General features: G+C 42.1%; 1 protein-coding gene across 6 annotated transcripts in view; it reads left to right on the forward strand.

Annotated features, from left to right (window-relative positions):
- AKAP9 (A-kinase anchoring protein 9) overlaps nt 1–13,421 on the forward strand; it is a 93,331-nt gene extending 79,910 nt beyond the window's left edge. For 4 of the 6 annotated variants that reach the window (XM_032443108.1, XM_032443109.1, XM_032443110.1 and 1 more), the window contains 17 exons: nt 169–287; nt 798–989; nt 1,582–1,770; nt 2,405–2,549; nt 3,239–3,458; nt 4,108–4,258; nt 4,959–5,627; nt 6,918–7,126; nt 7,707–7,815; nt 8,528–8,713; nt 9,089–9,280; nt 9,667–9,899; nt 10,389–10,474; nt 11,023–11,143; nt 11,566–11,712; nt 12,119–12,258; nt 12,851–13,421. In XM_032443108.1, coding sequence (XP_032298999.1) covers nt 169–287; nt 798–989; nt 1,582–1,770; nt 2,405–2,549; nt 3,239–3,458; nt 4,108–4,258; nt 4,959–5,627; nt 6,918–7,126; nt 7,707–7,815; nt 8,528–8,713; nt 9,089–9,280; nt 9,667–9,899; nt 10,389–10,474; nt 11,023–11,143; nt 11,566–11,712; nt 12,119–12,258; nt 12,851–12,894 — 3,152 coding nt within the window. In that variant the 3' untranslated portion in view covers nt 12,895–13,421. The remainder of the gene's footprint in view (nt 1–168; nt 288–797; nt 990–1,581; nt 1,771–2,404; nt 2,550–3,238; nt 3,459–4,107; nt 4,259–4,958; nt 5,628–6,917; nt 7,127–7,706; nt 7,816–8,527; nt 8,714–9,088; nt 9,281–9,666; nt 9,900–10,388; nt 10,475–11,022; nt 11,144–11,565; nt 11,713–12,118; nt 12,259–12,850) is intronic. The other 2 variants (XM_032443111.1, XM_015853357.2) reach the window with 1 other exon arrangement.
- Nucleotides 13,422–13,675: the final 254 nt, after the last annotated feature.

Consider the following 13,675-nt stretch of genomic DNA (forward strand, 5'->3'; position numbering starts at 1 on the left):
TTGCTGCCACTGATTTGAAATGGAAAAACTGTAAAACAAATAGTCTCCAAGCGTAGAATCAACTGTGGTGACATGCAACCACGGTACAAGAGAAATACTTTTTTGATGTCTGTTCTTCAAAGTTCCACAGTAACCCAGCTTTCATGTTTTGCTCTCCTTTTATTTTAGACTCCAGTTCAGACTGGAGTCAAGGAATGTGTCTTGCTCAGACCCAAGGATCTGACACAATATCGGAAGGACCAGATGAAGGTGAAACTTCAACAGATTTGCTTCCTCAAAAAATTAAGGTAAAATGGAGCTGAGCAGTTTTATTGTAGAACAGGAATGATGGTACTAAAAGCTTAGTTTAGTTACTGCTTGGTTAGTAAATAGTGAGTCTTTTCGATCGTTTGAAGTGTTAGCTGTCCAAAGGACAAGCTCAGGGGAGACCTCATTGCACTCTACAACTTCCTGAAAGGAGACTGTGATGAGGAGGGGTTTGGCCTCTTTCTCCCAGGCAACAAACAGGACCCGAGGAAACAGCCACAAGTTGCACCAGAGGAGGTTTATATTAGACATAAGGAAAAATGTTTTCTCTCAGTGTGGTCAGGCACTGGAATGGCTGCCCAGGGAGGTGGTGGATGGTAGTCCCTGGCAGTGTTCAAGAGGTGTCTGGATGAGGAGCTACGAGATCTGGTTTAGTGGCTTGTGGCAGCAATGGTGATGGGAGGATGGCTGGACTGGATGATCTTGTAGGTCTTTTCCAACCTTGTGATTCTATGACTGATGTTTCTGATTTCGTTTTGTACTTATTGCAGGGTTTGCTGAGAGCAGTCCATCGTGAAGGTGTACAGGTGCTCTCTCTCACTGAATTTCCCTACAGTGAAAGGGAGATGTCACCTCTTAAGCAAGGGCCAGAATCATGGCTTGAGGAAAGAAAAGCCTTTCTAAGCACCATCTCGTCTTTGAAAGATCTGATTTCAAAAATGCAACTTCAGAGAGAAGCTGAGGTATAATTAGTACTGTGAGATTCTTTCTGAAACAAAACTGATTAAGAGAACCTAATCAAATTATCCCCCCTGTGGCGCAAGTGGTAGAAGTGCCGCTCTGCTACACAGAGGCTCGAATCCCGGGGGCTGGACTCGATGATCTCTAAGGTCCCTTCCAACCCGCACGAAACTATGAAACTATGAAACTATGAAATGCAAAATTCAGCTTTAAATGCTGCACATATATCACTGCAAGCCAAGATTTCAGAAGTACGCAGTAAAGCTACATGTTGCACTTTCTGTTAACAAAATTTACCTCCAGTTATGCCTGTAGTTGCTAAATTCTGATACAGATTCTACCTGGAAAGCTTGCTTCCAGCAGCTGTGAAATGATAGCATTGAGACAGGAAAGAGGGAAAAAGCTGGTGAAGTTGAGCGTTTGTGCATGCAGAAGAAATCAGGTGTACAAAAATGTATCCATTTGTATGAATGAATGTTACATAAGGTGTCCAATGTTCCACTAAAAACACACGTTCTGTATACATGGTAACATCAGTTCTCAGTGTTATATTTGAGTTCTGCTAAATGTTTAAATTGGTGCTTACTGTTGTAGATTTATGTGAGTTCTGAACCTCCTGAAGGCGACTCAGACTGGCGAGGAGAACTGCTGCGTGCCATTCAGCAGGTTTTTGTGAGGGAACAAAATGTTCTTCTTGCCGCGTTTCAAACTGAACTTGCAGAACTGGGCACAAGGGATGCTGTGATACTGATGAGTCAGTTGGAGCACAGGCTACAAGAGCAGGTAACATAAAACATTCTCAAGTCAAGGCTTGTTTACATTTATGTTGGTTTTTACTTTTAAATGTATAAATTCTTTGAAAAATGTATGTAGCTGTGGCTGGCGGTTGAAAATAAACTATGTCTTATAGGAAGATATTTGTCTAATAAGAAGAGCTTTTGTAGGCACAAGATAGAGGAAAAAATACAGCCTTGGGAAATGAATTTGAATAGAAACAATTACCCTGAGTTTGATTCCATTAATTATAATAAAGCTACAATGTATAAGAGGAAAAGTAGTTTACATATATGAAACATGTTGTAAGAGGAAGTAATAATGTTGCTGTGGAACAGAGAGAGGTCGCTTATTCTCCTGTGGGACATGGAAGGATCAGTGAGGAAATTAATAATTTGCCACAAAGTGAGTAAATCAGGATACCACAAAGATGATAATTCTTCTGATTCTATAACTTTGGTGCCCAGCAGGGGAATTAGAAAGAATTCTTTATAATATTTTTTTATATTGTGCTAATTGTGATTTAGTTTTAAATGTTTTGAATATATGTGGACTGTGAATATCTAAATGGATATGATGTCCACACCGTAGATACTCTAATATAATAGTTTTTTACTTTTAAGTGTGTTTTCGATCCTAACAGGCTATTAACCAGAGAACAGCAATGGACTGCCTTCATGATGCAGACAGAAGAAGTTTGCTAATGGAGATTCAAGTATTGCATGCTCAGATGAACAGTATGAAAAATAACCCAAAGAGAGAACAAGAAATTGATTCAAAAAGCCAAGGTGATTTAAATGGTATTTCCTATGTATTTTCATGCCAGTGCTGTTCTGATTGTAAGTGGAGAACTGCTGACTTTTATTGCTCTCTGATTTTGGTGCTCGACTCATGACCTGAGCGTACTTCTTATCTTTTTTAATCTTATTGGTGTAGTTTTTCCAGAACTGAAATATCAACTGTGTTCTTATGACTTGTATCATAAGTTACACAAGGTTACTTCGATTGCTATAAAAATTGAGTATTTTGAGATTATTTTCTGTGCTTTCTGAACTTATCCAAGTTGCGTAGTAAATCAAGAGGAAGAATGAACAACAAAAAGTTCAGTGAGCAAATATACTTTAAACTTCAGCTGTAAGTGCTTTCAATGTTCTGTCACAAATATTTGGTCAAGAGTAGATGTGTGCAGCTACCTTTGTTATGTTGCTCATAAGCCAGATGATAGATACGGATGTGGTTGTGCGTATAGTTTGTAAATCATTCAGAGAATTGAAGGGATCTCTTGGAAAGGATGAAGTGTTTTCCAGTGTAAAAGACATCTTTGTTTTCACTCCGCTATTTGATGAAAATATTTGTTTTAAATATCACTGTTAGTGATAGCCTTATGGTCATTCTCTGTGCTGTGGGAAACTGGACCCAAATGAATGGTGGTGTTTGGTTACTAGACTGATATCCTTGTTAATGGTGCTCCCATTAGAAATGCTGGAGTACAGTATGCAGCAGAAGCAGTCACAGATACTGGAGATGCAGGTGGAGCTCCGGAGTGTGAAGGACAGAGCAGCTGAGCTACAGGAACAGTTGAATTCAGAGAGAATGATGAGTGCTGAACTGAAGAATGAACTTGCCCAGGCCAAATTAGAGCTTGAAACAACTCTGAAAGCACAGCACAAGCACTTCAAGGACCTAGAAACCATCAGGTACAGCTTTCAGTTTCAACTTTTCAGTACTGGCAGCAAACACGATAATTTCTGTGCCACCTGAAATCACAGTACTGATTTTAGTCAGGAATTTGGTGTCATGTCACATAAATGAGTCTCAGTTTTTCCTACAGAACATGCCTACCAAAAATGGACTTTAAGCATTGCTTTGCTGTGGCCAGCATCAGAGGTACCAAAGTTTTTGGCACTCAGGAAAGCCATTAACTATTAATGTCTGTACCAGACTGGTGTGTCTTTGTACAGTATTGTAATGTCAGTGATAGGAAATAATCACACAGTTCAAATTGATATTGCCTTACAGACTTCCTTATAGCTTTTACAGATCCTTTGAGACATGTGACAAGATGCTTTTTCCCTGCATCCTTTCAAACTTTTGGCCAATGAGTGGATTAAGTTGAACGCTAACCACTAACTCATGAAACATGGCAGCTATAAAGTCAGGAATACAGACATGATTCTTCTGTTGTATGCTATGCAGCTCTCTTTGATGTTTGAATTAGGCTTGTTCTTCTAAATAGGCTTTTCATTTTTATTCTACTACATAAGCACAAGATAAGAGTAGTATCATGTAACTGATGTTACTTCAGCAGTATGACAGCCATGATCTAACTGCCCACTTCTATTTTAGGACTGAAGTTAAAGAAAAAGCAGCTGAGCTGGATGTTCTCAAGGATACAATGGCCAGCGAACAGAAGAAATCAAGGGAGTTACAGTGGGCTTTGGAAAAGGAGAAAGCTAAAATGGAACGCAGTGAGGAAAGACGAAGAGAAGAGCTTGAGGTATCCCTTCTGTGATCCCAAATGCCTGAAACATTAAGAAGCAAACATATTCTTCTGGTCAACATTTAATCTTGACTTAGATTTTTCTCCAGTGTGTTCATGTTTTTGTCCATGTTTACCTCTTAAACAGCAACATTATACAATCTAGAGCTGAAAAAAGGAGTGGGGGGGAAGGGAAAGGCATTTGAACTAATAGGAATTTTACAACTATGTGTGTCATGTTCAGTGCAGAAATATTCTGTTCTATAGAATATGTCGAACAACTGTTAAAGGAGACGCTGCTAGCAGGGCTACATGTAGCGTTAACAGGTATCCAAGTAATCATTAAGGCAAAAAAAAAAAAAGCAGCCAGTTCATTATTGTAGATGTATTTACATCTTGAAATCTTAACTTGGAAACTCCTTGCCACAGCTTTAGAAAATAAAAGGAGTTGGTTTTCTTAAACTTAATATCTACAGCTGTATCTTGTAAAAATCATTATTTTTGGAGATGACCTGATTTTAGAATATAGACACCTATAATACATGTTGAAAATCAACTGTATCTGCAGCATTTGGAATACTGTCACGTTAATTCGCAAACAGCACAACTTGCTAAAAGCAAAGAATGTACAGCTGGCATTTCTGCAACTTGCCTAACATGGGGCAAAGTGTATGTGAATGGATTTCATCATTTTCTTTCTTCTGTTTTCTTATGGAAGGATTTAAAATTTTCACTTGAAGATCAAAAACAAAAGAACTTACGGTTAAATGAACTCTTGGAAGAAGAGAAACAACTGTCAAGTGATCTGCAACAGAAAATCGAATCCCAAGAAGCACTGAGTGCTGCCCAGCTGTCACGTGAACGAGGCCGTAATTCTGAGTTGCAAGTTCTTCTTGAATCAGAGAAGGTTCGAGCTCTTGAAATAAGCAGTGCACTGGAAAGGGAAAAGGAGCTGTGTGCTCAGCTTCAAAGTGCTGAGCATAAGGGGCAGGCTGGAACACCTAATCCATCTGAGGAATTACTTAAAGAGCTACAGAAACAAATGGATGAAAAGCATGACCGTATAGTGGAGTTAGTGAGTGAGATGGAGAAGTATAAACTGGAATCTGTGCAAGTGAGACAGCAAATGGAAAAAGAAAGGCAAATCCAGAGGAAAGCACTGCAGGCAGAACAAGATGCTAACATAATTACACAGAAGAAACTCCATGAGCTGGAGTCCAAAGTAGAAGACCTTCAGTGGCAGCTGGGACAGAAAGAGCAAGAGGTTCATAAACTAAGGAATGAGACAAAGAAGTTGCAGGAAGTCATCCAAGAGCTACAGGTGAAGGAGCAGGAGAGTGAAGGGAAAAAGGAAGCCGGAAGAACACCAAGCCACAATCAAAATGAGGTACGGTAGGTCTGAGAGCAGTGTGTGATTCTGAACTGTGAGATTTTGCTTTTAATTCTGTTGTTCAATTACTGTTGTTTGTCACCATGCCTTTAATCTATAAAATAGCTGGTGAACTACATGTGCCAAAATACAGGCACCAGAGAAAGGGGGAAGCACTCTTGTTTTGCTGTCTGAAACTATGTACTCACATCCCTTGAGAATGAAGCTGTGGAGATGTGTAAGGAGAGGAATGAGCAGGAAATACGTATCTGAGTGTATACGTGCACTTTATATTTAGGTACAGTAGAAAAAGAATATTCCCTTCATTCAGTCTCATGATAGAGTTCAGGAGTGCTCCAGATTTTCTGTCCAGGATCTGCCAGTGATTTCAAATAATGAGAGTCCTATTGCTTGCTGTGACATTTACAATACCCTGCTTTTTTTTTTTCCTCTCATTGGCACCTGACTCTCATTAAATATCCAAAGACCATGACCATGGTGGGCATTTCCAGTCCCGTATCTCTGACTCTGAATTGGTCTCATGAAGCAGTCACACCTGGTAAAGGAGCTGATGGTGTTTAAACCAGAAAGGCTGGAGGCTTCTGATCAGCTGAGTTTACTGAATGAATTTGCTTCTTTAGATCTATGACAGCAAGATCTTAACCAAGAAAGGCACCACCCAGTACCCAATTTGGTAGACAAGCTGGACATGAGCCAGCAGTGTGTGCTTGCAGCCTGGAAGGCCAGCTGTATTCCAGTACTTAAAGGAAGCATAGAAACAGGAGGGGGAACAACTATTTATGAGTGTGGATAGTGATGGGACAAGGGGGGAATGGTTTTAAACTGAGACAGTGAAAGCTTGGATTAGTTATTAGGAGGAAGTTTTCCACACAGAGGGTGGTGATGCACTGGAACAGGTTGCCCAAGGAGGTTGTGGATGCCCCATCCCTGGAGGCATTCAAGGCCAGGCAGGATGTAGCTCTGGGCAGCCTGGTCTGGTGGTTGGTGACCCTGCACAGAGCAGGGGGGTTGAAATTGGATGATCTTTAAGGCTCTTTTCAACCCAGGCCATTCTATGGTTCTGTGATTCTATAATAGCACTCAGAAGTGGTAGTTAGAGTGGTACACTACAGCAATAGTATAGTCACACCACGCTCCTTTCTCTATCATAATTACGATCTATAATTTTTGAGTGTATCTCAGAATTAAGTGCTTCTACTTAAAAGCATTATATTGTAATATAATATTTTAATATTAACTTTATATATTATAAAAAGTGTATTTACATAAGCCTATTTTTCTGTGCAGACTACATGGGATACATCCAATGAAAGAACAAGAAATTGGGTTCTCCAGCAGAAAATGGGAGGAGCTGAGACGAATGAATCCACGTACCCCACAGTGACAGGAGGAGGAGGAGACCTCTCTGCTGCTACTGGAATTCTGGAGGCTGTCAGACAAAAGCTGCAAAGTGCATCTCCAAAGCTAAAGCAATTGGCTCAGAAGGCTGCTAGCAGGTTAGACCAGTCTTCAGCTGCTGATTGTGGTTAATAGCAACCCGTGAGCTAACACATGAGGTTTTAAAGATAATTCACACACTGTAGCCTAGTCTTTGTGTTGCTCTGTTTTCGTAGTACATGCTTCTATTTGAGATCTCTCTGCTTGAGATAGGCTGTTAAACAGGATCACAGGGCGTCCATCACTGTGCTCTGTCCTATTCCATGTGGTCCTTTATAAGTTACAGCAAAACTCATTCTCTTGGCAAACTGATAACAATGAATTGAGATAGGTGTAGGTGGAAGATCATTGTAAAACAATTCAGTAATTAAAAAATTCACAGTGGAAGGGGAAGAATGTAGAGGTTACTGCTACAGCTATGCCTCTTTGTTGTCGTCCCCCCCAAAAAATCAGTATTTTCTAGTCACAAGAGCCAATTTAATTTATGTACCTAAGAGTCATTGAATGCCTTTGAATATGTGGGCATATCTCCAGTATCTGTGTTGATGTGGTTTGCTGAAGGCCCAGCAGGTGTTCACTGGGAAGGCGCTGCTCTGATGGCCTGATTTTGTGGTATTGAAACTGTCCTTGTCGTTTCAGGTTGCAGTTTGAAGCAGCAGATGATCAGGACTTTATTGCAATACAAAATGCTATTGAAGAAGTTATTTCAGAGCTGCAAAAACTTCCTGGGGTGTCCTGTCTGGAAGAGGTGAGAATGCAATGCCATAACTGCGGTGGGAGAGCTTGGATGGTGAGATGTGAGTTGAAAGCAGCACAGAGTTGTTGGAGCTGTGCTGATGCAGCTCTGTACTTCATAGAGGAAAGTCTCCACCAAGAGGTGCTGCCTTGGAGCTAGTGACATGTAAACCACCTCCCCTCCTTTTATCTTTATAATTTGAATTATCTTAAACACTTTTAATGTGAAACTTTTCCACAATTGCTAAATATTGCTTTTCACACCTTTTTCTTTAGAAAAATATATTTTCCTTCCAGCAGCGTTTCCATAACTGAGGATACAGCTCAGTATTTCCTGACATTAAAATCAACCTTTAGTATTTACTTTATTTTGTTGATACAAGATGTTGAGTGCAACTGCTGTGTATTTACCAAAGGAAATTGAGCAGTGTGTATAAAACCTGAAATGGAATGAGTCATGTCATCTGTTACAAAGACCTGAGCAGTATGTGGTTGTAACTGAGCCTGGCTCGATCTTACTTGCATTGTAAGCAAGTGTTTTCTACGAGACTTGTGAAAATCTTTGGGCTTTTCTTTCTTCCTAGTTGGATAAATCTAAGCATAGTAAAAGAGGTTCTGCACGCTGCTGCGGTTGGAATAACTGAGCTTTCATGAAGTATTCTGCTGTTAATATGGGATAAGCATGGAGGGAGCAACGTTGGTTTGGTTTTCTGTTTTCCTTGCAGCTGAAGTTGGCGCTGCCACCTGGGACCCCCTCCAGCTCCCTGACAGAGCGGCTGCTGCGGCAGAACGCCCAGCTCACCGGCTTTGTCAGCAGGCTCAGTGAGGAGAAGAATAACTTGAGGAACGCTGTCATGAAGCTGGAGGAAGAGCTGAGGAGATACCAGCACAGACGTACATCTGGAGAACGTGTAGGTCTTCAGTGGTGCAGCTTTAGTGAAGCCTTTGTAGGCATAAAAGCGTTGCACTGTGAAATAACTAATGCTCTTTGTGCTTATCACCTAAATGAGGGTGTTGGAGCTATCTGTCTTTCTCAGCTTTCTTCCTACGAAGTGAATGGATGCTGGTTAAGTTTGTCCTATGGACAAGGCATCCGGACTCACTGTTTACTGTCAAGTTTTTCATTTTAACCACCTTTGTTAACCTTTTTTTTTCTTTTTAAAAATTCAATGTGCTGCTCTTTTTAATCAGTAATTTTATGGGCTCTCCACCAAACCACTGACCAGAACAACACAGCTCCAGCTTTTCCAAACCGTCTGGTTCTAATACAGTTTCTTCTCCTCCAGTCTTCATCAGACCTTGGGGTGAACATCGATACGCTGGTTGCCTCTGAGAAGGAAAACTGGAACAGAGAAAAGCTGTCCCTGCAGAAGTCTTTGAAACAAGCGGATGCGGAGCTGTCCAAGCTGAGAGCAGAACTCCGGAGTGAAGCTTTCCTCAGAGAACTGGGATCGGATTCTGAAAACGTTCTTTTAAGGGTAGGGAGTTGCCTGCCTAATGGCTGTGACTGGATTGTTGCGTTGTCACTTCAGTTTGGGCCTGTTTTTTCTGAGTTCTCTCTGCTTTTTCTAATGGAGCAGATGTTAAATTTGGATCTAAAATTATCATCCTTGCATACATAACTCTGTCAGTTGTTATCCCCAAGAAGGACAAGCAAGCACTGCATTGTCCTTTTGCATGTACTCCATTTCTTCCTCCTCAGGTGGTTCCCAGATTATGATGCTGCATTCACGGGGTGTGAGCTGTAGCACAGGCTTCTCCATAGCAGCAAGAAGTGAATAATCACAGAGGAGCAGTGATATCAAAAGTTATGATGTACTCATTCGTGGAGCTTAGGCTGCTTCTTCTGTTTTCCATCTTGTAGAGAATTTATGGCAAATACCTCCGAGCTGAGAGCTTCCGGAAAGCTCTCATTTATCAGAAGAAATACTTGCTACTGTTACTGGGTGGATTCCAGGAGTGTGAAGAAGCCACGCTGGCCCTCATTGCACGGATGGGTGGGCAGCCCACTTACACAGACCTGGAGATCATCACACATCATTCAAAGGGTTTTACAAGATTTCGCTCTGCGGTCAGAGTGTCCATTGCAATTTCAAGGTAAGCTGGAGGAAGTTCAGTTTCAGACAGATGCGTGCACTGAACCTACAGTGCCTCACGTCCATTTACATACCTATTGTAATTGTGGCTTTTATTTATAATACTCTGCTGTTATGATCTGCAGAATGTAACTGGGCAAAAAGTACATTTGGTGCCATTTTAACATGCTGATGCCCTGCTCTTCAGGTGCATGAGCCATTTGCTGTCTGTTCTGACATACACAGCACCTCTGGAATCACTGCAATTGCAGAGAATAAACTGAAAGCATCCAGGCTGGATGTGGCTCTGGGCAGCCTGTTCTGGTGGTTGGCGACTCTGTACATAGCAGGGGGGTTGAAACTCGATGATCTTTGAGGTCCTTTTCAACCCAGGCCATTCTATGATTTGACAGCAGAGAGTTTACACAGGCTCTAGGAATTATTTGTTTAAATGACTGCTTCTTTTAGCCCGAAGTTTAGCATTTGTGGTTATTTTGTTTTTCAATTCCAGAATGAAGTTCCTGGTTCGTCGATGGCACAGAGTTACTGGTTCTGGTATCTTAACCCTCAGTAGGGATGTCTTTAGCCAGAACACAGGTAAGCTGTAGCCCAGTAGTGACTGAAAAATGTTATTCTCAAGTCACTTCGCTGCTTAATGTAGGCAGCTTTGATTTGCATTGTCTTGTGCAACAACTGGGCTGCTGTGCCCTCTTCCTTTTGCCATAGTTGCTTGCATTAACATGTTTCTGGTAGTTTCAACATCTAATGTGACCACTGATCTCTTTGCTTTCTCTTCAGTCTAGTTTTGCACTGTTGTGGGTGGGATTGTAAACAAAATACAACAACTTCCCAAACAGTGTGTGTTTGTAGACAGAGGAATCAGAGACGTGTGGAGCGGCTGCCCTGTGCTTACACTGCAGCACTAAGTGCCCTTTCCAAGCTCTCGACCAGCAGCAAACAGTTGCTTTTGCTTTATAATTAAACAAACTTGCTTTTAATTAATAGCAGAGAACCCATATCTTGTTAAACCCCCTTTTGCAAAATGGAAACAAAAAACTTGCACTTAAAATTCCCAGTAACGTGCATAAGTTGTTACGGTTTTGTTTGTGGTTTAGTTTTCAAGACATTGGCTTTTCTACTTTTAGGTAATGAATTGCGGCCTGACTCCTTCTCCAGCGGCATGGATCTCTATGGAGATCAAAGGCTTTCCTACAGGTCCCGATCAGACATGGAGTCTCCCAGATCTCCTATAAACTTTCAACAAAAGTAAGTTCTGTTCCAGACGACGATTCTCTGTCAGAACGCTGTTCAGCTGCACGAACATGTCAGCATTTACTGATGAGGTTCATCATCTTTAATGCCAGAAGTTTCTAAACATTTTAATTTCCATAAGGAAACATAACTAAGTGCACCTCAGACCCTTGATGGGCGCTTTCTCATTGCCTGATTAAGGCCAATGCCTGCAGACGTTGCTGTCTGTTTGCTGCTGTGTTCTTGGCCGGTGTTGGTCCAGCAGGTGAAAGTTCCGTGGGCTCTGAGCTTTCCCACAGATTGGATTCCAGTCATTTGGGATCTCCATGTTTATATGAACCACCTCAGCATCTGTACCCTTAGTTTGTGGCAATCATAATGCTTTACATAGAAAAGATATTTAATCTATTTTAGCCACTTTTGACTTTAATTTACAGAAAGCACCGAAGAAAGCCAGAATCCCGTACAGATGGCTGTGTCCTTGTTTGCACAAGCTTCTTAATAGAAAAATCTACCACGGCTTCTGCTGCAGTCTCAGTAGGAATTTGCAGTCTTGTTCCCAGAGAAATGCAGGAACAGATCAGGTGCAGTAGAAAGAAAATGCAGTTGGGCAAGGAGGTTCTCCTGGGGGTGCACTGCGTTGTGACAGGACCAGGGAAGATATGAGTGCTTTACAGTAAGGGTGGTGAGGCAGTGGCACAGGTTGCCCAGAGAGGTGGTGGGTGCCCCATCCTTGGAGGCAGTCAAGGTGAGGCTGGGTGGGGCTCTGAGCGCCTGATGCAGCTGTAGGTGTCCCTGCTCACTGCAGGGGAGTTGGACCAGATGACCTTTAAAGGTCCCTTCCAGCTGGCAGGGGGCTGCAGTGGGTGTGTTGTTCTGACTGCTGTGTGGGTAAGGCAGCGTCTCTCCACTTACAGCACCCTGCAGATGCTGCTTCTTTTTAATCTGAAATGTTGGTTTTGAAAAGCACGTGTGTTCTTCTGCCCCCAGGTTCCACAGTATGCACGCTGACCTGAACCCAGTCTCCTTCGCGTGTTCTCAGCTGCAGAACTACGATCCAGAAAGAGCTTTAACGGATTACATCCACCGCCTGGAGGCACTGCAAAGGCGGCTCGGAAGCGTGCAGTCAGGTATGGGTTGGGGCACGTTTACAAGCCAGAAGGCACATGCTGGCGCATGGCTTGGGGCACTTACAGCCTTAAACAGGAGGCTATTCTGTACTGCAGCAAGTGCAGTGAAAAGAAAATGGTCCGACTGTTTGAAGGGAGGCCTGCAGAGATGTGTGTCAGTAAGAGATTTGGAGTTTATTGGTGCCACGTTAACTTTCACCAGTCTGATAAATGTGTGATAAGAGGATTCTGCGCGTCTTTTTAAGAGGTTAAGTGAGGAGGGGAAAATCATACTCAAAAGACTGGAGGGTTGTGGTGCAAGAGAAATTCCTTCTACCACTGGGGCTGTAGAAGTAACAGCCTTTTTGTCCTGGAGATGATCATTAATTTATTTGCTACAAAGGGAATAAAGAAAATTGTCAGATCAATGGGGCCCAATTTATCAAACACGTGGTGGGGCTGAGTTATGTAAGTTACTGGGTTGAAGTCTTATTTTAGCATGAAATAATTTCCTGCATAAAACCTTTCTAACTAATTAATCAGAGGGACATTTGTGAACCCAGCAGTCATTGTGAACCCTCAGCTCCTTATTCCACATCTTTCTGTCTTACAGCCTCCACCTCCTACACGCAGCTGCACTCTGCTATGAGAAGATAATGCTCTCTGCCCACCTCCATGGCTGGCAGCGATGTCCATGGATTGATTGATTGCCTTCTGTAACCCCATGCTCTTTCTGTGCTTTCTATAACGTGTATCTGGTGGGACCAATACAAACACGGCTGTACGATGGTATAAAGTTCCATCCTGGCACACCCAGCAGACTGGGATGAAGGGAGGTTTATGTATATAGGCACTTCGTGTTCATGCAAAGGAAAAAAACAAAATCATTAAATTACGTGTATATTTGTGGAATGCTAATTTAAATGATTAACTTATGAAGTGTGTATTTATCAAGGGGGTGCGAAGATGAAACTTGTGTATTCACTCAATTGAGCTCCGTTCAGAGAAGTTCACTTGCACTTTTTCTGGCAAGGCTACTGAAGTGACATGACTCTCCTCATATTTGCTACTGGCAGTGCAGACAGAATAGCACTTGTAGAGACCTATTTTTGTAACGGTAGAAGTTTTGGATTTTATGGGTATTTTGTCAAAGTACTGAAATAAAGACGACTTCATGCTTTTAACTGTGCTCTACTCTTGGGAAGTTCTTAAAATTGAAGAATCGCCCCCTTGTTTAGAATGAAAAACTCGCTCCTAGGTGAGCTCCTCCGGGCTGTGGCAGCCGCCTCTTTATTTGTTCCCAATGGCAGAAGTGCTGCTGTGTGACAGAGGACATGTACAGGTTTGGTTCCTGCAGCCCCTGGCTGTACCTTTTGGGGCTGCAAGAGAAGGTACGTATGTGTGTCCCCTCCCTCAGTTGCTGTCACTGATGTGCAAA

Source organism: Coturnix japonica, chromosome 2, assembly GCF_001577835.2.
Source record: "Coturnix japonica isolate 7356 chromosome 2, Coturnix japonica 2.1, whole genome shotgun sequence".
In the NCBI taxonomy this organism is placed as follows: Eukaryota; Metazoa; Chordata; class Aves; order Galliformes; family Phasianidae; genus Coturnix; species Coturnix japonica.